This window comes from Oryza glaberrima, chromosome 12 (assembly GCF_000147395.1).
Source record: "Oryza glaberrima chromosome 12, OglaRS2, whole genome shotgun sequence".
Lineage (NCBI taxonomy): Eukaryota > Viridiplantae > Streptophyta > Magnoliopsida > Poales > Poaceae > Oryza > Oryza glaberrima.
In genome coordinates, this window is record NC_068337.1 from 23,813,160 (window position 1) to 23,838,336 (window position 25,177).

Below are 25,177 nucleotides of genomic sequence, written 5' to 3' on the forward strand. Positions count from 1 at the left end.
CTTCCCAACGACTTCCAGTGCCAGCCCTCAACACATCCTTCGATCTCACCAACGACAAGTGCCGTTGTTCTCTGTCGAACCATGTTGAGTCTTTCCCGCCACACCTGTCGCTGTGCGTCACCTCCGTAGCAGTCGATCATGCAGCACCTTGTCAACACCTCCAAATCAGAAACAAAAGTCCACCCGTGGCTAACGCCACCGTTGCTGCTCCACCTCGAGCTCGCAACCCGCTCCGACCTTCGATTGACCATCATCAATCTAGCCGCAAGCCGAAGCCGACAAATTGCATGCCGTCTTCTCAGCCGCCGAACGACCCGAGCGCTACGTCTAGCCATCTCCCTGTCGAACGCAGCTCATCAAAAGGCCTAGGCCACCCTGCCCAGAGTGTTCGATTCCACCAATCGAGAACGCCGATCACCTCCAGCTTCAATCAACCATGAGCGTCACGTTTGACCGTCTCCCCATTGAAAGTAGCTCACCGGAAAGTTCGAGCCACCCGCCCGAAGTGTCCGACCCACCGATTGGTTCGCCAATCGCTTCCACCGCCATCAACCCGAGCACCACGTCTAGTCGTCTTCCTGTTGATTGCAGCCATCGAACGGTTCAGACCATCGCCTGAAGTGTTCGATTCCACCGATCAAATTCCGTTGATCGCCGCCGTGCTCCACCTTGCGTCCATGTCCGTCCCTGGACACCCTGTGTAGCCGTCGCGGCGTGGAGCACCTCCCTCGTACCTCTACCATGGATCTCCCGCAGGCTCTGATACTACTTGTTATAAAACCAGCCCCGAAATCACATCGGAAACCAAACGCGGAAGAAAACACCATAGGAGATCCAAACACGATGACAACACCGATGCACAATATTTGATAACGGAGTTCAGCCGATCCAACATATTACAGCGTATCAGAGTTACAACGACTCACGGTCGGTCGCCGCCGACAGCCGCTCCCTCTCGCTATGCTATGTCGCCATGCGGTTACAACAAGCACGCCCCTCTATTTATGAGAGATCCTAGGATAGAGTCCGACTCTTACTCTAGTCCTATACCTAGTACAACTCCAAGTTCTAAACTGTAATCGACTACGTACACATATTCAACACAAACTTTAACATCTCTTCTGAAAGAGCGGTCTCGTGAGGATGCAGGTATCCTCACGAAGACACGAGAGCCTTGTCGAGAGTCACAATACCCGGGAAGCCACGTGAACACATTCTCTTCTGAGACCAGGCTGCTTTGGACTGTGAGATCCCTTAATATAATTTCTCTCTCTACTTCCAATATTTTAAGGATATTATTCTTTCAAAATAAGGTCTCTTTTTTTTTCAATATTATTCTTTCAAAATGAGGTTTCTTTTTTTGGAATGAACAAACAAATAAGAATAATGTCTCTTTGCTCCATCTGCTGAATTCGCCATCGAAAGTTTTCTTGCCATCTTCATTCTTTCTGCAAAGCTGAGTATTTGTGTGCTGCTATGTAGGTTTAAATGGGCCGAATTTTCTGAACGTGGGCCGACAGCATCTGTTGGCCCACAAAATGCACAGCATCGCCACTTATGTTTGGGCCTATTTTCTCCAACTATTGGGCTGGATTATGGATTTTATGGGCCAAATGATCCTGTGCGGTTTCAGACTTGATTTTCTGTCGCAGCTTGCTTTTTGAGAAATTTTTAAGCTGTTCTGATGACAGTAGAATTATTTTGAGCTGTTTGTAGAGAGGAGAATTGTTGGATTCCCAAGTATGAATGAAACAAAACAAATTTGATTACAGTTCATGGCAAAATTCAGGGCTCCTTTGGAATGGAGGAAATTTGTAGAGAAACTAGAGGAATTCATTCCAGAGGAGAAAATTCTATGAGAGCCCTTTGGATGGTGAAATTGGTTCAAAGGAATTCCAAAGGATATGAACATTTTTCTCCACATTTTGGTGGAATTCTAACATGTGGTTCACCTCATGTTTACAAATTCCTATGAGAATTCCGATGCACTTGCCATATCTCTCCCTTGTTTCTCTAATAAATCAATATATAAATCTGAAATTTTCTGTATTTTTTCTGTGAGATATCCAAACAACATCCTGTATAATTATTGAGGTTTTAGTTCTTGTGGTATTCAATAAAAGTCATGACACTTTAACCCTAAGTATTTTCTATTCATGTGTTTCAAAGTTTCAAAGGAGTCTTTAGTGATCTCTTTCAAATATGAGAACAGATAAAGTGATACAAATGTTGAGTGTCTATCAACTAACTAAAAGAGTTTATGACCATTTTTTTCAGTGTTTAGTGGACCCTTGAGGAGCTCAGTTCAACTCAAACAAAGGTGTGAAATCAAGGCATGAAGCCAAGGAAGAATTTGTCGCCTGTCATTCATTTTCAGTTTAATACACCAACCAACCACACCTCACCAAACTGAAAATTTTGCCATCTCAACTGACCCAACCGTAAGTATTTATTTTGGAGAGGTCAGCAGTTAAAACATCTCAGCAGCCACGCAACAGTATTTCCTGCCATGCCAATTAAAGTGGAAATTTGATTGAAATTGAAATGATGTGACCGAAAAGTTAGAAGTTTGTGTGTAGAAAAGTTTTGATTTGATGGAAAAGCTGAAAGTTTGAAGAAAAAGTTTGGAACTAAACCAGGCTTCAACAAGAAAAATATGCCTGAATCCTGTCAAGTGCAGGTATTCAGCAAGCTTATGTGAGATAGTTGAATGATGTTAATACTACTCCGTACAATAAGCATAAGCTTATCCTACCAAACCTCTGGTCATATGAACATATATTGTTTTGACTTCCGAAGATATATGAAGTTAAGCTTTACAAACATCAAGCATTAATACATTTGGATATAACAATATCATATGCGCATATTTCTCTCAAAAACAATTTCACTTTTACCAGGGTTATAAATATATGACAATGAAAATTACCCTGAATCCTGATGGCTGCGTTAATGTTGAAAACAAAACATGTCTTCATGACAAGAGTAGTATACCATGAATTACTAGCATGGTGTAAATGTGTAATAGTAGGTGCTTCAGGCACTACTACTTCAGCTAAAGATTTGCATATTTGTCTCGCTGTTTATAATTTTACCTACTACTGTATTTCGACGGCTGTGTCAATGTTGAAAACATCATGTCTTCATTCATGACAAAGTCACAAGAGTAGTTATAACACAGTGTAACTTTAGGTGCTTGCACCTCACTACTATTCAAGCTAAGATTTGCATCATTGTAGCATTCAAAGTTGCATCTGAAAATGTTAGCATGTTAAAAGCACCAGTGCACCAACATTGCTCAAGCATCTGAACAGCACTAGTGCAACAGAGACAGGAAACCTGCTTGCTTGATATATCATCATATCACCATGCATGCTGCTTTCATGGATTAATACATGGAACCTGCTCCCAGGGAGCAAAGTTGCCGCCTTTATGGGTTTTATGGTTGTTGAGTGATCCCCAATCTGCATATGATAATGTAATGGCATACCCAAGTGTCTCTTTCCATGCTGCACCCACCTCCCTACCAAGAAGCAACTAAAACAAAAGAAAAGGGAAACAGGGAGAGGAAAAGATGGAAAAGTGCAAAGATTCATCCATGGGGCAAGAAAGGGACAACTCCTTACACTTGACTGCTTCTACAGTTTCACACATGACACCTCACAAGTAGATTTAACTAACAAAGGATTTAGAATTAATCTGCACATCAGAGTTACTGAATCCATCCAAAAACAACATCATAATCTTCAGAAGTACTTATTTCAGTTTCAAAGGCTGATTGATTCACATTTTTGTTAGTATAAACATTGGTAGTCCTTTCCTCTTCAGAGATCAGATTTGCAAGGAAAGTGCAGTTAGCAGTAACCACCTAATGGCAGAATATGACTTCAAACACAAGATAGGTTTTCCATGATACAAACGATACATTTCGGACGAAAAAAAGGGCTTGATATTGACATATTGTATATAAACATACACTACAAACCATCACTGCATGTATCGACAGATTTTCCTCCATGTAATACATAGGATGATCATGCTAACTACTACTCTAATTACGTGCCAACAACCTTCTCCCCTCCTCATTTTGGCCACCACTTGAGCTCAAATTCGAAAGGGAAAACAAAAGATACAGAGAAAAATACTCACATAGGAGGCAGCTGGGGCCCTTTTGCCACCAACACCAACCATCATGCTCTCTCGAGAAGCACCATCTTTTTGACGAGTGCAGTTGAAGAAAACAAAGCAAACCAAGGCTTGGTCCTGGTTTGTACTCTCTGGAGAATCTGCAAGGGTATGGATGGATCAGCTTATGCTTGTTCATCACATCTCAGCCCTGCAAGAACACAAAAAAAATTCATTAATAAGCTTTGGTACTAAACGAATGGTCTGAAACCACAGAATTGCAGTTAGGTAAAGATAATGACAAACTACTGTGTCGGTGTGGTGATCACAAAAGTCAGTGTTCAGATGCTATTTTGAACAGCAATTTAAACTAACAGTGTAGAATCAAAGACCAAATTTGTCAATAGCTGGTCTGAAAATCAAGCTACTACTTTTACTCTAGGTTTCTCATGCCAAATAAACAACTCAAGCACACCTGCAAATTGTAGTTAGTTAGTGCCAAAAAATTTGGAACTCTGAATTACCTCATTGCATTCATCTCTTGCAAACACAGCATCATTCATCTAGTCTCGCAGGATGACGGAGTCGGCGATCTCCATCAGCGGCTTGAGGCAATCGGGCGCGAATTTGCGCGCGAACATGTAGGAGTGAGTCCCATTGGACTTCCTGAGCTCCCTGATGAGCTCGCCGGAGACCTCGTCGGGGCGGTAGGTGTGCGGGTGGCCGTCGACGGAGTCGGTCCAATTGACCCTGGTGAGCGTGAACTTGGTGCATCCCTGCGGATCCTGCATGTCGAGCAGCGTCGGGAAGTAGTGCTCCTCCGGGTAGCACGAGTCTTTCCTCTTGGTCAGGCATGGCAGCTTGAACTTGTTCCACAGCCTCCGATCCCTCACCACCATGACGGCGTGGCGGCGCACGAGCACGAAGAACTGCGAGCCGACGCGGAAGCTGTCGTAGGGCACCTCGGGTAGCATCACGTCGTCGCCGCGGGCGTAGTAGCGGTCGTGGAGCGTCGGCTCGTTGTCGAGGATCTCGATGAAGCTGCGGCGGCGGCGGGGGCGGCGAGGCGAGCCGCCATTGTTATCGCTGTCGGAGAGGAGGGTGCGGTAGAAGGTGGGGAAAGGGTGGAGGGGGATGCAGGACTGGGAGAGGAGGGCGAAGAAGTGGTTGGATGGGTCGTCGAGGAGGGCGGTGGCGAGGAGGCGGCGCGCGGCGGAGATGAGCGTGGCCGAGGCGCGCGCCGTCGCCTTGGTGCCGCGGATGACGTGGCCGCGGAAGGAGGCGGTGGCGGGGAGGTCGACGGCGGCGCTGGGGTCGGCGTGGATGTAGAGGTTGAGGAGGTGGTGGTTCCCGGCGAAGTACTTCTCCCAGAGCGGGGAGAAGACGAGGTCGGAGTTGGTCAGGAAGAGGAACGCCACCTTGGGCTGCGGCCGCCGCCCGAAGAGGGAGGCGGCGCCGGCGGAGGCGGAGGAGGAGTCCGGGGCGGCGGAGAGGAGGACGGCGCGGCGGAAGAGGGCGAGGTCGTCGGTCTCGTCGGCGTCGGGGATGGAGGGGAGCGTCTTGGGCGGGAGGAGGCGCGGCGCGAGGAGGAACACCGCCGGGATGGAGAGCAGCAGCAGCAGCGACAGCACGTACGGCGAGGCGGCGTGCGGCAGCGCCATCTCCGGCGAGAAATTTCAACCTCAAGCTCCTCCTCCTCCTTTGGATCTTCGGATCAGCAAGAACAACAACGCAATCGATTGCTCAACCCAACCCAATCGAAGGATGATTAGAACAAACAAGAACCACGCGATTCGGGAGGGGTTTTGGCCTCCGGGGATCGGATCTTGCTTACAGAGACGATGAGAAATCGAGCAGAGAGTGAGGAGGGATCGGTATCAGACGAAGGGGAACTGAGTGAACAAACTGCTCGCTCTCATGGCGGATCAGACGTCGCCGAATTAACCGACAGAAAAAGGGGAAAGAAAACGAAAACGAAACCGCAACCGCACCGAGGAGGAAGAAGAAGAAAGAAGACGCCAAGAAACGAGCAGAGCTCGGGACAAGCAGCTCAACTGAAGAAGAAGAAGAAGAAGAAGAGAATGGCGGCGCGAGTGTGGTTAATTTGGTCTACCGATCTCGCGGCGGGCGAAGAGGAAGGGAATGGAATGGAGGGAAGGGGAGCGAGTGAAGCGGAGGAGGAGATTTTTGGAGGGAGAAGAAGAGGAGAGGAGAGGAGAGGAGGTTGGGGAAAGAGAGAGTGTGTAGTGCTTTTATCATGGATGATGGTTAATGAATTGTTTTTTATTTTTTATTTTGTCCCTCTCCTCTCATTTTGTTGCTAATCCCCTAAGAAAAACCTTTTTATGAAGCATAGTATGGGACTTTTTAGATACCACGCAAAAAATTTACATATGGTTACATATAACGTTTAAACACATACGCAAAATATTAAATATAGATAAAAAATAACTAATTGTATATATTACGACTAATTTACAAGATGAATCTTTTAAATCTAATTGCTTCATGACTTATCCGTACTCCATTCCTCTGGCTCCAAATAAACGTACTATCTTCCGCGAGTGAAATCCAGTGATAAATCAACATCGCGGTGACATGGCAGTTGTGGAAGTCTATCCGCAATACGCAAATGCAAATTCGAATGAACTATAGAAGTTTCAAACAGTTCATGTAGATTTGTCGAAGATTAAACCTGCAAATGTTCATATAAGTATGGTTTAATTTACATGGTGCTTGAATTTGGAGGTAGAGTACAAAATTGTTCAAAACGCCGGTGGTTTGCTTGAGAGTTCAAAATTTACATGAAGCTTGAATTTGGAGGTAGAGTACAAAATTGTTTAAAACGCCGGTGGTTTGTTTGAGAGATCAAAATTTACATGGTGCTTGAATTTGGGAGGTACTCCGTAGAGTACAAAATTGTTCAAAACGCTCGTGGTTTGTTTGAGAGTTCAAAATTTACATGGTGCTTGAATTTGGAGGTAGAGTACAAAATTGTTCAAAACGCCGGTGGTTTGTTTGAGAGTTTAAACTAAGACTAAAAGACGACGATTATGCTGCACGACCACTGCAAAAAAAAAAACATGAGCTTTAAGCTTTTGTTTGTTTACGACTGAACTTTACAATTAGAGGAGAGTGTAAGCGCTAATTATCTTTTATTTTCAGGAGTTAATTAATCCAGCGGCAAAGCGATGAGGCGCAGAGCTGCAGAGCACTCGCGCACGTCCCAGTCGGATCTGACGGGCCGGTGGACTCACTGACATGTGGGCCCATATTTCGTCGGCAAGCCCGTACATGTGGTTGCACACAGTTTTTTAAAGTCCAAATTGGATTTTTCTCAGTCTGAATATTATTATTATTATCATTACCACTACATATTGAAAGAAAATATGTCAGAAAAAAAATAATAATGCTCCTACTAAACAAACATTATCAGCAACTTCCAAGTGTACGCCTTGTACTAGTATTTGTCGCTGTCGCCGCCGACGACTCGTATACGTATACGTGGCCGTAGCCTACACACTTGTCAGGGAATCCTGCTTACTTCCTGTACACGACCACTACTAGTATTAAAAAAAGTAATTTAATTATTTGTATAAATTATGTGGGATTATTTGTTTATGTTCTAAAGTTGATTACTCACCTGCTTTGGTGCAGATAAACAACCAGTTCCTGCTGATTTAGCTGACTGATTCTCTGGATCAGATTTGTGCAGGTGTACATACTTCAGAAATTGAAAATAGCACAGGCAGCGGAGAATTTATAATTACTTGTATAGATTATGTGGATTGTTCTATGTTTTAAAGTTGATTGCTCACCTGCTTTCCTCATAAAAACAACCATTTTGCGATTGATTCTCTGGAGCTTTGGTATTCAGATAATTAAGTGGATGGATCAGATTTGTGCAACACAGCCACGCAGGTTCAGAAGATGACAACAACACAAGCGGTGGAAAAAGATAGGAGTAACAACAAATATGTTTTAGTTTTGTCATCTGGGGTCCTGCAATTTTTCACCCACATGATCATGTCACTACTCACTACTCACTACACAGTCCAGAAGCATCAGTTTGTGATAGTGCTTGATGCATGTACTGATGGACATGTGTTGCAGCCTTGAAGTAGCTTATGGCCATGTTAAGAGAGCTTTTTGACTATTACAGTTTCTTATATAATCTTTAGCTTCTCTAACCAATTATCAATCAGATTCAGAATATGTGGTTATAGAATTAAAAAAATATAATCCAGAACACGAGAATCCAAATTTTTACAAGCTGATAGTATTTATTTGCTGTTTCTCCGAATTTTAAGATCCTCAAACCACAAAGGGTTTAATGACTACCGTTCTACTATGCACACTGTTCACAGCACCTGCATATTCTGTACAGTATTGTACTGTGGTAGTACACATTGCTGGCACTCACATCACATGTGTAAGGCATGCAGAAGATGTGCTGCCACAATAGTGGTACCCCCAATAATAAGAGAGGGCTGTAGAGATCCAGTCTGACCAAGATCAGATGATTCTGATCAGGCCAAGTTATCTGAACAGATCAAGAATTCAATGCCAACCATTTCACATTCATTTCATAGGTCAAACACCCATGCTAAACACATTAGATTCTGTTTTTGCCAGTGTTTGCATAAAAACAATTTTGCAGTTGGTGGCTAGAATAAGATCTTTCTTTATCTTTTGGATAAAAAAAATAGAAGGGAAAGATGCATGATTATCTCATTCTTAGTTGACTGAACTCTTTATAGGACAGAAAAAAAAAGAGAGCATGTTGGAGTATTTTTCAATTAGTTTAGCTAGGAGAATACTATCTTTTTTTTGGATATCTTTTTGTAGAATATGTTCAAGTACATAATCAGAAGTGATCCTCTATAGAAAATTATAGCAAAAAACAAACCTATCTTGATGTAAATTGATCAATTTTCTATGACCTTTCTTGTGAAAATAAGAAACCTGGCATGTCATGGTATGGTCAACAGATAGAGCTAATATTTTTGCTTGTCTTTGGGGAAACCTCTAGATCACAAATGATCCAAAATTTTGAGTGAGATTTAAAAAATTCAAATGGGCTTCCAGCTAACAGAAACACTCATATTTAAAACCAGCCTATACTTCACATCATCGGTGGTATGCTCTCAACATCAGGGCATTTAGAAATTAGCAGCCTTTCCCTCTCATATCTCATGCATGTTTAACAGTTCAAAATTTCAAGAAAGAAAAGGTGAAAGAACTAATTAGTTTGTGATGTGACTTTCACAAGTCCTGGGCCCACCTGTCTACGGAGCAACGACAAGGCATCCTAGCCACAAATATTGGATGGTGCAGGGAATATTACATGCACCGTCCAATTTAGTTTGCAGTCATAATACAATATTGCTCTATTTTATATACAAAAATATTGTTCTGAGCACTGACTTGGCAACTACCAAGAAAAAAAAATGACGTCATTATGCATAGTAATTCACCAAACCTTATTGTGATTACCAAACCACCATTAGTATATCATAGATTATATAATCTTAGACATAACTAGATTATTATCTCCCTGAAAAATAAATAAACAAAGAAGAGAGATGACCACAGAATGAGCATACTCCTACTAGCATATTGCATATGTATGGACAGATGCATAGAACATGTAAGCTCAGCTTAATTATAACATAAAAATAGTCAAAGGCAAGCAGGTTCCTAGCAGGTGGCACACAAGGAGTCCTGCACCTGCAGAGGAGGCTGCTTTGGCCATCATGCATGATTGCATCTGGGGATCTATCATCCTGCTTTGCAAAAGGGGCACCACGCGGCACCAACTTTATCATACATACACAAGTTTGGAACCAAATGGAACACATTGTACTTGAACAGATTCTTGTGTTGTGTCTCTCATCATGAAGAATCTGGAATGGCCTTCCCATTGAAGGAAGCTAGGAGTACAAGATAGGGTAAAACATATCCATTTTAGCACTAACAATAATAATCATTGATGCTGAAGACCATGTCATGAAACAATAGGGCATATGGTTTATTGTACTGTGCATATTTTCACAGTTTTGCACATACAGTTCTCTGGTTATAGTAGCAGGAAGATAACTTACAGAAATATAGCAGAACTGCAGAAGCGCGAAGAGAAAATACTGACAACATAAATATTGCACAATAGAAACATGAAGCATGGCATCAATGTAGATGCAAGATTCTCTCTCTCTTTTCTTGGTTTATATACACGGATGCAACAGCACACATGACAACAGGGCTATTACCAAGCGTCTGAATGAAATGGGAGTTGGGTGGATTCCTCACTTTCTCAGGCCTTTACCTCAACTCGTTTCACAGTCGTGTTAGGAGGGTTTGGTCGTTGTTGCTGCTTTGATTCCAGCTTGGATGATCCTTTTGCTGCATTCTTGGAGCTCATGGATTGGTTTGTCCTGCCGTTGGTTGCGCCTTTTCCTACGCCCCCACCCATTGTTCCTGCACAAGTGAAAGTAGAATAGAATCAGATGCTGTTTCAGTATGAACTGTTTATACTTGGTTCTTCAATAGCATGTCAACTAGAACTGAAATTTCTAGCTAGAAAAGAATGATCTCTTGCAGGAGAGTTCGGAATGGCTTTCAATAGTTCTCTGAATAAAAGTGTTTCAGGAGATGCAGTGCCAATAAAAGATAGAAGATTTATTACCATTGTTAGGCAGTGACAGTCTCTTCTTGGATGAAGCATTCACTTGTGTTGGCCTCTCTTTTGGATTACTTGTGGACCGCGAAGCCAAATTCGAAGGTTGAGAATTGACTTCCTCAGAGATTTCATCTGATGGCTTTGGTTTTAGCTTGGATGATCCCAAAGAATTTGTGGGCAGAACACCTGCAGATTGCCCTGATGAAGAGCCACTTATATCGGAATGCGACTTCTTATGATTTGCACCGTTCTTCTTGTTTGAGCCATTCGGATGAGTGGTAGAAATGGACACTTTTCCTTTTGGTTTGTTCGGAGCCTTGGCCTCATTTTCATCAGCATGGTTATCATCACCAGTTGGAGCACTCTCTTTGGTATTAGTATCAAGCAACCTGTTCTCCCATGGGCGTGCAGCCATCCACCTCTCTAACCAATTCTGGCTCCACTGATTCTCATCCACCTCAAGCCCTTGGAGGGTTGCTGCTTTCTGTTTCCTGGAACCTGCTTGCCACTGCAAAAGCAAAAATAGGTGTTACACACCTTGCTGCCGCTCTAAGGGAAATCACCAATTAGCACACTTACTGTTACTAGTCTTAAGCAATTTTTCTTCTACCAAACAAGCTTGTAACATTAAGAGTTGACAACGGATGTGAATTAAGTAAAGAATCAAAAAGACTTTGCAGATCTTGACCCTCAAGCTAATTTCAACATGTAAAGACCAACATTTCTATGTCTGTACACAGATTTCTGTTAGAATGCTAGCATAGACTTACCTGGTGTGTTAAAGCGTATGCCATTGCTCTTTCCCGCTTAGCAGCAGCTTCCTGTCTTTTTAATACTTTAGCTTGCATTTGTTCCGCTGAGCCAATACCGTCACACCAGCGTTCCTGCATGCCATTCTTGGTGAATTATCACTCACTTATAAGTATTCAGTTTAAAATAAACATAACACCCTTCATATTCAGTTTAAAACAAACTATACGGAAGCATATAGCGCCATTCATTCACAGACCATTTCATACCTCAATTTCCCGAACATGGTCCTCGTGAACATTCTGTTCTGAAGCCTTCTTTTGCGTCACTTGACTTTCCAAAGAAATTCGAACTCGTCTTGCTCTGACACGAGCTTGAGCTCTTACCAATGCTTGCATACATTGAAGTGTTTCTGCTGCTTGCTTTCGGACAGCATGGCCACGAACAAGAGCCTGGAGTCTAACTAATCCTTTTAATGCTCGTAAAGCCCTCCTAGCCTGGTAGATATGACAAAAGAAAAAATGAGAGTGCCGCAAAGCCACATACATATGGGAGAAGAATACCACAAAATCATGAATTAGGTCGTATTTTAAGTTACTACTTATTTTGAATATTCTTCATATAGGTGCATATCTGGTCAGCCCATACCTAAAACATGAAAAGATGAGTTCATGTGAAGGTAGCTAGGCTCTAAGACTCATTTATTTAAAACAAAAAAAAAAGAGAGATCACATTGTGTACTGATGCAAAAAAAAAAAGATGCAGAGATCGATCCAACAATCTATAAAACTTTACTCCCAGGAGATCAAAACAAAGACTGAATATCTAATGACCAGTAGCATACTAGCGTTAGTCCTTTTGTTTACTTTTAAATATTATCATCTGGAACATTTTGTCTTATATATGACAGAGACTAAAAGTTGTCCATGCTATCATGTTAATAGCATCTATTCCGTGAAGAATCTGATGGTTATTTACGAGACTGCAGAGGTTCCTGTAAATCCCAGCAGTTTCTCCTACTAGATTTAAATGTTCATCTGGGAAAATTCAAATCAAGGCCTAACAAAAATTGAGAATTTTTACAGATATATCTTGTAACGTCACATAATTGGACAGCAGCCAAGTGGTACTACTGACCATCTTCACAGGTGATAAATTATCCAGAACTTTGTCACACATAATAGAAGGGACAGCATTCACAACAGTCTTTCCATTTTTTCCTAGCATCAAAGCATTACTTGGTCCCTACCTCACTTTAAGTTTGTGGCACATGAATTGCAATATATCCCGTGCTTTTCTAAGTCTCAGTAATAGCAATATAATATGGTAATATAAGATGGAGTATAATACCAAGAACGCTCGAAAGGCAGATTGAATAACTATTGCAGCATGATTCTCCCTTGTATCCAATTCAATCTGAGATACTTGAAGAGTTGTACCGGGTGAGGAGGTGATATTTGATATTGCCTGAATGTTGGTGTCACATGCCAATGGTTCAGTTTGTACACTGAGTTCTTCGACTGCAGCAGCACTTTCAGTATCAATCGAATGTTTTCGCTTGTGTAGCAACTGCGCAGTAGAGCTCCTCTACAATTAGCACAAAGTAGGGTCTTAAAGAATGATGAATACAGTAGAAAAAATAACAATGCTTAATATGTAAATGTGTGGCAATAGTGAGCCAAATATGGAGTACAAGAAATCAAAATATAGCAATGCAATAGTTTGCTTAACTGGCCATGCTATCAGACTCACTGACTCAGCACTGAACACCTTAATACACAAGATATAACTCATACCAGATCTTCTGCTATTTCATATACAATATTTTTGAGTGGTTATTTTATATAAATTCCTGGACAAAGTACATAAAAAGGCAATATATAGAAAATAACCTAACTGTTTCAGTGGCAATAGGTTAGACTGAATTGATTTATATTGAGATTTATTATAAAGCAAGAAATTTCAGAAGAAATAAATTCGATTTAGTCACATTTATGTACATAAATTTGTTGTAAAATGTTTTTAAACTCAGCCTGTCCACTATATGGTGAATGTGAGAAGGATGAAAACATTACAGTGTTGATGGCGGCAACTAGCAACAGAAATAATTTGGCAAGGTCAATGAACAGAAAAAGGTGCTACCATTAGGCATTAGCTACATGACACATGGCTTCTAAGCAGTGCTGGAGTTTATTAGTTTAAGATTTATATATCTGTGACACTTCTGATAATGAACAAGAGAATAGTGTAGCGGTAACCCTTAAGTGATATGTCAGATGATAACAACATATCAACAGTCAGCAACAACAGCACCGACTGTCTTCCAGTGAGTTTAGGTAAAACATCTATTTTTCATATCATTCTTAAAGATTCCTCATGTTTTGTCAGGGAAAGACAAACATAAATATGACGCATATCATATTCTTCCACTCACAACAGGGCAAAACATGAAATGACTTAAACAAAATACTACATGTCACATACTCACATGTACCAAATATGAAGTTATAAACAATTCGTTATCATTGCAGAGCAAACAACCATACTGAATATCATTCGGCTTACCACTCCACTGCTTTCAGAAGTTTGTGCTTTTTCATGCTTTTTTATCCCAACAAGTGATTTAATCCACTTGGCTGAAATGCCCATATTGGCCTTTCAACCCTTCTCCTTTGACCAGTTAGCACGGTAATACCTGTGGATGAGAAGATCATTGTCAAATGAAGTAGTACAAAATAATGAATATTGTACTGAAAATGGATCACAAATATGAGAAATTTTCGGTAGTGTACAATAGCGTTCAAAATGTCAAATGAACCAAGAAAAAGGAGGTAGTCATAACATCTTATCTAACTCATTGATTAGAACAACTAAGTAATTAAAACGTGTCTGCTCAATTTACACATGCCACCAAGAACAACCCACAGCACTTCCGCCGAAGCTCATCAAGTAATGCCAATCGACATCATCACCCATTTTCTCCCGATATTGCACAAATTATCCACTCAAAAAAAAAAAGCAGCAAAGATGACAAAAAAAAGCACAACTTTTCCAACAGTCCTTGTAAATTCTTACACAAGGAGGTGGCATTGCTGAACATACAAATCAATTTGCATCATTCCACGGTTTACCATAAACAATAGCTACTGCCTACAGCAAAGTATTTCTGCAACGAAGTAGCCTTACAACAAGCCAGTAATCAGTTGCACAAAAAATCTCATCAGACTACTCAACTTTTAACAGGCAGAACTAAAAGAAGCAGGGATGGAAGGGGAGTTCATGAGCAGAATGTGAAAGAGCGCCATAGCACATTCAAAGTAGCAGCTATGAGGCACCATTATCTAAGGAGAAGTCATGAGCTGGAACACTAATCTTCCACCATTTACCAAAGATAGCCAAAGAGTCAAGAGCTTCATCTCCAGACTACCAACCCTGCAATCTTGCAAAGGTTCTAACCGAGATGAACCCTGAAGAACATTGGCAACAAACAGGGAAAAGAAACATCCGCAAAGAAAGTTTACATCTTTCTTCACTACACACAAAAACTCACATCTTTGGAACTTATACTAACAAACTTTGCAGAATGTCGGCAAAAAAAAAAAAAAAAAGGAGCCACAGTGAGGGCTAATTTTGCAGAAACCAACTGAAGGACATGCAAAATCTTGGGCGAAATGTGAACCCAAATTTTGGGTAAAGCGAGGTAATTTCAACGCCAAGCAAACCAAAAATACGGCCGCCTCTCAAACAACTAATGAATTCAGTGGATTCCCAAGATATCCTCAAATCCACACCAAATTCGGGCAAGAACAGGCACCAATTCTTGGGGAGAATGGGAGAGGATGAACAGAAACTCCACCTTGCCAGCGGCGAAGAGGGGTCAAAATCGCCACCGACTTGGCGAGGTGACCACCCCTTCCTCCTCCTCCTCTTCTGTCTGGGGATGGATTCCTGAGCTCCAACTCCACCCTTTTGGATTTCTTTTTTTTGCTGTGTGCTTTTCTACTCCTCGTTTTGACGCTTCCTTTCGATTATTCTGAGGGAATTTCATTTCTTTCAGGTCCTTGTGATTTTCCTTTTTGTCGGCAACGTACTCTGCTCCTCCAACTTCTGATTTATTAGTAAATCCTTGCTCTCTCTCTATAAAAAAAGACATTCCAAACATCCAAGCTAAAATTAGTGGAAGTAAAAATGACACTTCTCACTATTAAAAAAATAGCAATGGCGATAGGTAGATAAAGAATATTTAAGAGATAAAACTTCTCGTTTATATGTTGATATTAGGTATAGGATGATAGAAGTTGATTTTTTTAGAATAATTAACTATTTGCCACTCTTACAAGTGATTATAAAGGATTTGCTACTAGACCCATATGTTATACACACATAATGACACATATGTCATAGATAACGAGTGGAAAATTTTTAATTGCCACATCTTAAAAGTGGCAAATAGTTCTATGTCAATATTTTTTTTATAAAATTTAAACTTTAAAAGTTGAGGGCTTTTTTTAATAGAGAGAGTACAGACCGTGTCAATTATTTGAAAATGGTGGAGTATAAAATCATTGTTTTTCACAGGGATTCCAGTGGAAACTGAAAAATCCAAGTGCACGAGCGATGATTACTTAAAAGAACGGGTGCTTTTGTGTCATAATAGCATGGAAGAAATAAATAGATAGTCTTTTTTTTTTACTTTTCAGACCTCCAAATATTAAAATATTTTAATATTTAAACGTGGATGGAGCAATAGGCCGTGCGGCGTGGTCGGTCCAAGGGGTACGTCGCTGCGTGTGCTCATCACCTTTTCAGTATAACAGACTCTCCGGTGGGGCCCACAGAGCAGAGGACCACCGGACGAAGTCAATGCATTGTGGCCCCAGCCAAGGATTTGGTCATTTCTTAAAACGAAAAAAAAACATCTTTACCTACTTAACCCAAACTATTTTTTTCTTCAAAATACGGACGTCTCAAAATAAGTACAGTCATGGGAATCCGTGTCTAACGTTTGACCGTTCGTCTTATTTGAAAAATTTATGATAAAATTTAAAAAAGTTAGTCACACATAAAGTACTATTCATGTTTTATCATCTAGTAACAATAAAAATATTAATCATAAAAAATTTCAAATAAGACGAACGGTCAAACGTTAGACATGAACAGTGTAAAACTGCACTTATTTTGTGACGGAGGAAGTACTACACAGTATCACGTACCACTGAAAGAATAACTAGAGCACTAAAACAGCTACAGGACTCTCTACCAATAGACTAGCCAGTTGAACTGTGTTTACTGCGCAACCCTCAAACTATTTTATCTCACCTTAGAATTGAATTTCTATTATTAGTGTCTGGTGAAATATCTTACTATTAGCTACTCCCTCTGCTCTAAAATAATTTGAATTCTAAAGTTTAAACTTTATTTCAAAATAAGTTAATTTATATCAATTTTAAATTGAAAAGACATATATTTAATATCTTTTACCTATCAATCCATTAATAGTAGTACTTCTCTTTCTGTTAATAAGGTATGGTGTGGCCTTCTTTTTCTATTGAAGTTGTGTAGGGATGTGAGGATAGTTAACTTTGAGAAAGAGAGATTAGCTATCAAAAATCATATGAACTTACTTTGAAATCTGCCTATGCTACGGATAGTTTGGCGGCACTTCTTTCACTGCTAAATAATTAGAGAATTTTCGGCATTTCATAGCGAGGAACAAATTAATGGGCCATTGTTCAAATGGCATATTTGTAAACGAAAAGTAATTTGTGAATAAAATTTTTATATACGTGTTCTTAGCGATATAAAATTAAAGGCTAAAAAATAAGTTTCGATGTAAAAACCTCAAAATCAATTTAAGGTTGAAAAATCAATTTTTGGCTGATAAATATAAGTATAAGTGAAAAGATGAGGTTGTAAATCCATTGGAATTCACATATATCTCTCTCTATATATACATTATCTTCACTCTTTCTTTTTAACACACGATATTCACATGTCGGTGGATGTACGTAAACTGAAAGATTTTCCAAAATTTAAGGAACTGCAAGCTCCGGTATTTATTCACTCACTCTCATGCGTCCGTTCAGGGGTGTCTGAAAATAAATTCAGAGAGAGTGACAATTCAATCAATCAATATTTGCTCAATCTAATCTACACGACATCTTTAATTCCTCATAGGTGGTCCTGATGCTTGGCCCTCAACTAATTTCCTGTCATGTCAGATAGTACTAATTATTCAGAACTCAAAGTCGTTAGGTTCGTGTTAATTATTTAGAGTTCTCCAGTTACTCAAAAGTTCATTGTTCTTTTCTTTTTTTTTCTTTTTTAGAAGTAGGTGGTTTCTAAGAAAGATTCCGTTGCAAAACCTTGAAACTTATTCATATTCATACATGCATTGTTATCTTTTAAGTTAATCTGTCTGCATCATTTGATCATTAATTGTACTGCTAAAAGACAAGTATATATATAATCATGCATGCATGCACGTCAGAACACAAGAAACATTCAGAGATCATATGCTGTGACCACCAGTTAACTTCAGTTTATTAGTGCTTAAAGAGAAGTTAAGAATATAATTGGCCGGCAGAATAGAAAACAGAGGAAGTGGAATACAAAATGTGCCAGAAAAATTGTAGTAGGAAGGTTGTTAGTGCATACATATATGATTATATGAATAAAAATATGTGGATATGTGTTTGGAGGGAATGAAACACAAAAGGAAATTAAAGAAGGTTACTAAATAGGTTGACTAAGAGAAGATCATTAAACAAATTGATTAATCTGAAAAAATAATTTTATTAATAAAAACAGGAGTAACTTTTGCTTCTTTTTCATCAAAAGTTTCAAAACTATGTTAAATAGAGTTTAGAGTCAAACAAGCCTCCGTTACTCTTGTGGACCCAAATAGCCAACCTCTATCTCTGTAGGCCCACTAATGTTGGGCCCAAAACAGAAAAAAGCCCAATCCCGGAAGCCCAATAAGGCCTAACTCAACAAACTTGTAATACTATTACACGTTGTGCTGTACTCCGTATGCAGTAGAAACTCAACTCCGGCGTTGCATAAAATATCAAAGTTTTATTTTATCTTTATCGATCTCGAGATAAAACTCGATAAATTCCGTCGTCTTCTCGCCGGAATTCGTAAGCCGCCGCCGTTGATCGACGACGGCGACGACGACGATGGCGGCGCCAGGGTGCAACAGCGACAACAGCCGGTACTACGACCTCCTCGGCGTGCCGCGCGGCGCCGACGGCGACGAGATCAGGCGCGCGTACCGGCGCGCCGCCGTGACGCACCACCCGGACAAGGGCGGCGACGAGGAGGCGTTCAAGGAGGTGGCCCGCGCGTACCAGGTGCTCGGCGACCCCGCCCTGCGCGAGGTCTACGATGTCTACGGCGAGGACGGCGTCAATGGCGGGGTCGGCGCCGCCGCCGCCGGCTTCGGCCGGTACGACGACGCGTTCGACGAGTTCGTCGAGACGTTCAGGTACCTCGTCGCCGCCGGCGGCGCCGACAGGGCGTTCGGCGACGCCGTCGAGATGCTCAGGCACTTGGTGGCCGGTGTCGCCGCCGGCGGCAAGGCGTTCGACGAGGTGATCGTTGGGATGTTCAAGAACATGATGTCCGGCGGCGACAGCAGCGCCGGCGGCGCCGGCGACGCGGTGGAGTTCGTTGACTTGTCCCTCGAGGAGTTCTACAATGGCGCCACCAAGAAGTTCACGTTCTCGCGCGACGTCACCTGCATCCCCTGCAAAGGGTAATGTGACGTCATCCAAACCTTGCCGCGGATCATGTCAAACTGTTTTAAACACTCGAGTGGTTATAAATTTTTTCACCCGTTTTTTTTCATATCATCCGAATGGTTATAAATTTTTTTTAAAAGAATGACATGATAGATTAATATGTAATATATCACTTCATAAACATGCAAGTTAATATTCAACTTCTACAATTTGTAAAAAAAACAATAAATTTGACTGCGAATATACATATACTAGTTAAAGTTTAATTTGTTATTTTTGTTATAATTTGTAGGAGTCGAATTTGAACTTGCATGTTTGTAAATTTTTTTTAAAGATTAATATTACATACTAATCTATCTAGTAATTTTTTTTAAATTTTTTTATAATCATTTAGTTGACATGTAAGAAACGGGTGGACGTCCACTCGAGATTAGAATCCATCTACACGCTTCGTCGTCTTCGCCGTGTCGCTAATCTAACGTGTTTGTTGTTTCGCTTGGTCCCGAGCAGGACGGGGAGTACGCTCGCCTCGCCGGCGACGTGCGCGGCGTGCAGCGGCGCCGGCTACAAGGTGGTCTCCCAGCTGATGCGACTCCGGCGACGCGGGAGCGAGCCCTGCGCGGCGTGCGGCGGCAGAGGCGAGGTCTCACGGGGCCTGAAGCGCTGCTCCGCGTGCCGCGGCAGCAAGGTGGCGACGGACACCAAGGTCCTGGAGCTCGCCGTCGAGAAGGGCGTGCCGGACGGCCATCGGATCACCTTCCCCGGCGAGGCCGACGTCAAGGTACGTACACCACCCACCTCGGATTTGACCGAACACCTTGAGCTCATCTGAATCGATGCGTCATCGTGACACGTTGTGCCGTGCAGGAGAACGGCGTCGCCGGCGACCTGGTGATGGTGCTCCGGCAGAAGAAGCACGGCAAGTTCACGAGGAAAGGTGACGACCTCGTCTACGAGCACGAGCTGTCGCTGGCGGAGGCGCTGTGCGGGTTCCAGTTCGTGATCACCCACCTCGACGGCCGGCGGCTGCTGGTCACCTCCGGCGCCGGCGAGGTGATCAGGCCGGGCCAGCTCAAGGCCATCGACGGCGAGGGCATGCCAGTGCACGGCATGCCGTTCGCCAAGGGCACGCTCTACGTCGCCTTCCGCGTCGCGTTCCCGGGCACGGTGACCCCGGCGCTCCGCGACGCCGTCGCGGCCGCGTTCCCCGCGGCCACGAAGGCGGCGGCCGTGGAGGACGGCGGCGGGTGCGAGGAGACGACGACGACGACGCGGGACGTCGGCGGGGAAGAGGAGATGAAGCTCAACGCGAAGGGCGAGCAGTCGCCGACGACGCGGATGGAGCACGGCGCCGGCGGCGAGGATGAATACGTGCACGTGCACGGGCACGTCGACGAGGAGGAGGAGGATAATGAGGAGATGTAACTTGTGACATAGTAGACATTACGAATCAAAATTGAAGTTGCATCTTTTATACAGCTAGTGCAAAGTTTTGCAGAAAGGCGTAGCATTCGCAACAATGTGTCAGAAAAATGCAATATGCTTTAATTAAAGGGTTAATTAGATCCATGCCACTTGAAATGTGGCAAATAAAAAAAATGCCACACCTATTCTGGAATCTGGGTGCGTGTCACTACTATTCCGTCAAATTGGATCCGTGCCACAATATACACCCTGCGCGGGTTTTGCCACCGTTTTAGGGTACCGTATTTTCGTATGGACAGTTTTGCCCTTGCGTTCACATGCTTAGACCTCGAGCCCTGGTCCGGCTCGACCAGCTCACCATTCGTTCCCTACACCAAAACCCTAGCTTCTTGACGGCGGCAAGTTCTTACCAAATTGCCGCATTGTAGCCACCGGTGTCGAGGATTCCTTGCGGTGTTCGAAATCTGCACGGTGGCGGAGGCACCGCAAGCACACTTCAGCGTGGGGATGGAAGGAGGTGATTCCCTCAATGTACCAACACTGCAACCACTCAAAGATTGCTTCCAACTCGGTGGATCCATCGTCGCCTGCCGTCGCGCTAGCAGTCGTCCGCGTCGTCGTCTTCCACCGCCGTAGCCTGCGCCGCCGCCGTCAAGAAGCTAGGCTTCGGTGTGGGGAACGAATGGCGAGCTGGTCGAGCCGGACCAGAGCTCGAGGTCTAAGCACGTGAACACGAGGGCAAAATTTGTCCATACGAAAATACAATACCATAAAACAGTGGCAAAGCCCGCGCGGGGCGGATCCAATTTGATGGAATAGTAGTGGCACGCACCCGGATTCCGGAATAGGTGTGGCATTTTTTTATTTGCCATATTTCGAGTGGCATGGATCCAATTAACCCTTAATTAAACAGCTAATACGCGGAGGTTAGAAGGGGTCGGAGAATTTGTTGCCGAACCCCTACCACCTAGTGATTAGGAATCACAATTCATGATATTATAACTGGACTACCACCTCATCGATCGATCTATACCCGCATGTCATCATCCATCGCGTACCCACGGCCGGTCCTATGATTTTGAGGGCCCTAGGCAAACTCATCGTGATGATCCTTCTAAGCTATATATAAAATTTATTGATATATACACACGCTAATTTTACTTGCAAAACGAAAACAAATACATCCATATATTAAATTTAACATACCTGGTAATTATCAAGAAATAAAGTCGACCAAAATAACAATATATTTGTAACTTGGAACTAATATCATTATTCATTAACTTAATGAAGAATAGAACCCTATCATATCCATTGCTTCCTATGAAAAGATACTTCTTCGGGCATTTCTTGATGAAAAATCATCAAGAACGGTATTAAGATCAATAGTGTCCAAGATATCCTTCTCGATTAAGCACATAGTCAAGCCATTTAACCTTTCTTGCGACTTAGTTGATCTCAAATAGTTCTTCAGCAACTTTAATTTTGAGAAACTTCTTTCAGCTGAAGCTACCGTCACATGTACGGTTAAGAGAATTCGATAGGCAACTGAAACATTTTTATAGAAATCCGCATCCATAAAAAACTTCAGAATCCTAGGTGCGGACACCGAAGAATCTGGCAAACTTACTTGCAACACCTTTAATTCCGAATAAAAATCATTGATCTCAACATTGGATGAGGTACTATATTACTAGTATTAGGTGTTGGCACCCCCACCATTATGGCCCCCCCCCCCCGTCATCATGGGGCCCCGGCGGTCGCCTCGGCTGCATAGGGCTAGGGCCGGCCCTGCGCGTACCGGGACGACCCGTGATTGCTTGCTTCGATTCGATTCAGCGGCGGCATGGCGATGGACGAGCGCGAGTCGGCCATCGCGGAAGAGAAGAAGGTGGTGGTGGTGGAGGAGGAGGAGGTCGGAGACCTGGAACCTTTCTTCTACGACGAGGCGGCGGCGGTGGCCGAGGCGGCAACGGCGGCGGAGAAGCGGAGGCTGCAGGAGGAGGCGGTGGCAGCGGGGAAGGCGGAGCGCGGCCGGAGGCGGGTGGCGCACCGGGCCGTCCTCGACCGGATCAGCGAGCGCGATCCGGAGACGGGCGAAACCTACTACACCCGCTACCACGACCAGGACCTGTCCGAGTTCAACGTCGACAAGGTCTCCCCTCTCCCTCCCATGCGCTTCACGGCCAAAGCGTACCGTCTCAGCGAGGCCAGCCTGTACATCCTGAACATGGTCAACGTGCTCGCCATTCGCATCGATGATGGTGATGTCCCCTTCCCGATCGCCGTCTACGGCTCTGTCATCGCCAGAGACGATCTCGATCACAAGTGCATTCCTCTCTTCTCCCGCTGCAGAGATGATCCTCAGCTCATCACCTCAAAGGTACTAGTACCCAGGGTTTCAGATTTCAAAACTAGGCTTTCTTTCGGTGGTGGGCGAAATTTCCGAAATTTCGGATTTTTTTCGTACGAAATTTTTTAAAATTTTGACTGAATTTGAATGGATTTGAATAAAATTTGACCAAATTCACAAAAAAATACAAAAAAAACCTGAAAGTTTCGGGCGAGATATGTGCATTTCAGTGGGGGTGGGGGGGGGGGGGGGGGCGAAATTTCCAAAATTTCGGAAAGTTTGAACCGAAATTTCAAACCCTGCTAGTACCAGATTTCCTGATCGAACTAGTATCTCTATGCATTACAACATTGCATTGTATTGTAGTATCATTTTAATGGAAGAGTAGTAAATTTCGCACTAAATACTTTGGGAAAAAAATATACACACCACAAAACAACGGATTTACTCCCTCCGTCTCTAAATATTTGATGCCGTTGATTTTTTTAAACATGTTTGACCGTTCATCTTATTTAAAAAAATTAAGTAATTATTAATTCTTACGGTTAAACATGTGCTAAAAAAATCAACGGTATCAAATATTTAGGGGCGGAGGGAGTGTATACTCTTGTGTGACTTGTGTCGTATAAAACTATGGACACATTTAACATCGAAGAATTTATGTGTAGGATGATTCGTTGATATTGACGGGCCCTCATCGGGGTATGGTTCTAGTAGACGGCTTATATTTTGAGATCAATCTCAAGCTCAAGGGTGTTCAGGTTGGCAGCGCGGAGGAGGACAAACAGATTAGTAAAACAGTATGGCGGATGAATGGCGTATTCCTTGAAACAATCTTTCTATCACAAAACCTGTTGACTGCGGTTCGACCTATCACCATTGATCCTTGCAGGAATCTCTATCCCCTGCAGCTCATGTATGCGTTCGTCAGTAACGCTGTGGAGGCCACTGTTTCTGTCAAGGTTCTTCAGGGGCATTTCTATGGGAAGATAACAGCTTTGCACCAGCACGGTCAAAGACTGCATTTTGCTTCATGATAGCGGATTAGTGCCAGGTGGTGGTGGTGTGATGGCCTCTGATCACGGCAATTGATGTATTGATGATTTACAACGATAAGTGCCGGGAATTGATGAATAGTTTTTGGCTGGTAACTTTGAAGCATGTCCCTCGGGAGCAGAACGTTGAAGCTAATGACCTTACTCAGGGGGCATCAGGATACAAGCCGATGATGAAGGATATCGAGGTAGAGGTAGCTGCAATCACAGCTAATGATTGGAGGTATGATGTTTTTCAGTATTTACAGAATCCATTTCAATCGGCTTCACGAAAATTGCGCTATAAGGCCTTGAAATATACTTTATTGGATGATGAGCTGTATTATCGGACGATTGATGGGATATTGCTTAAGTGTTTGAGTGCCGACCAAGCTAAGGTTGTGATGGGCGAAGTACATGAAGGTATTTGTGGTACTCATCAATCGGCACACAAGATGAAGTGGTTGCTTCGGCACACAAGGTGTGTTTTTGGCCGACAATGTTGGAGGATTGCTTCCGATACTACAAAGGATGTCAAGATTGCCAGAAATTTGGAGCAATTCAGAGAGCACCAGCATCGGCTATGAATCCTATCATCAAATCATGGCTGTTCAGAGGTTGGGGAATTGATATGATCGGTCAAATTAATCCACCATCGAGTAAGGGGCATAAATTTATATTGGTGGCAACCGATTATTTTACCAAATGGGTGGACGCAGTTCCTTTGAAGAAAGTTGATTCTGGGGGATACAATTCAGTTTGTGAAGGAATACATCATCTACCGATTTGGGATTCCTCAGACTATTACAACCGATCAAGGGTCGATCTTTGTATCTGATGAGTTTGTTCAGTTTGCCGATAGCATGGGTATCAAGTTGTTGAATTCTTCACCATATTATGCACAAGCTAATGGGCAAGCCGAGGCATCTAATAAGAGCTTGATTAAGTTGATCAAAAGAAAGATTTCTGATTTTCCTCGGTAATGGCACACAAGGTTGGTCGAAGCATTATGGTCTTATCGGATGGCTTGTCATGGATCGATTCAAGTACCTCCTTATAAGCTTTT

At 42.8% G+C, this 25,177-nt stretch overlaps 4 protein-coding genes across 5 annotated transcripts; 2 read left to right on the forward strand and 2 right to left on the reverse strand.

Moving 5' to 3' along the window:
• Window positions 1-3,836: 3,836 nt before the first annotated feature.
• LOC127757941 (glycosyltransferase BC10-like) lies at window positions 3,837-6,366 on the reverse strand. The gene is made up of 2 exons (XM_052283532.1): window positions 4,650-6,366; window positions 3,837-4,336 (listed from the first exon to the last, which is right to left on the reverse strand). The coding sequence occupies exon 1, from the start codon at window positions 5,784-5,786 to the stop codon at window positions 4,689-4,691; it is 1,098 nt and encodes a 365-aa protein (XP_052139492.1). The 5' UTR covers window positions 5,787-6,366; the 3' UTR covers window positions 3,837-4,336; window positions 4,650-4,688.
• A 3,706-nt stretch (window positions 6,367-10,072) lies between these two features.
• Window positions 10,073-15,573, reverse strand: LOC127757942 (protein IQ-DOMAIN 5-like). 2 transcript variants are annotated; one of them, XM_052283534.1, is made up of 7 exons: window positions 15,411-15,573; window positions 14,120-14,249; window positions 12,905-13,123; window positions 11,824-12,051; window positions 11,575-11,688; window positions 10,811-11,312; window positions 10,073-10,602 (listed from the first exon to the last, which is right to left on the reverse strand). In XM_052283534.1, exons 2-7 carry the CDS (start codon window positions 14,201-14,203, stop codon window positions 10,439-10,441), a joined length of 1,311 nt encoding a protein of 436 aa, XP_052139494.1. In that variant the 5' UTR covers window positions 14,204-14,249; window positions 15,411-15,573; the 3' UTR covers window positions 10,073-10,438. The 2 variants fall into 2 exon arrangements, with proteins under 2 accessions (XP_052139494.1, XP_052139493.1); XM_052283533.1 differs by having other exon boundaries at window positions 12,905-13,141.
• A 3,162-nt stretch (window positions 15,574-18,735) lies between these two features.
• On the forward strand, window positions 18,736-20,847 carry LOC127756419 (dnaJ protein homolog 2-like). Its single transcript, XM_052281753.1, has 4 exons — window positions 18,736-19,313; window positions 19,810-20,080; window positions 20,167-20,529; window positions 20,779-20,847. The coding sequence occupies exons 1-4, from the start codon at window positions 18,736-18,738 to the stop codon at window positions 20,845-20,847; spliced, it is 1,281 nt and encodes a 426-aa protein (XP_052137713.1).
• A 1,729-nt stretch (window positions 20,848-22,576) lies between these two features.
• On the forward strand, window positions 22,577-24,114 carry LOC127756420 (uncharacterized). The gene is made up of 2 exons (XM_052281754.1): window positions 22,577-23,107; window positions 23,746-24,114. The coding sequence occupies exons 1-2, from the start codon at window positions 22,577-22,579 to the stop codon at window positions 24,112-24,114; spliced, it is 900 nt and encodes a 299-aa protein (XP_052137714.1).
• The last annotated feature ends 1,063 nt before the right edge of the window (window positions 24,115-25,177 follow it).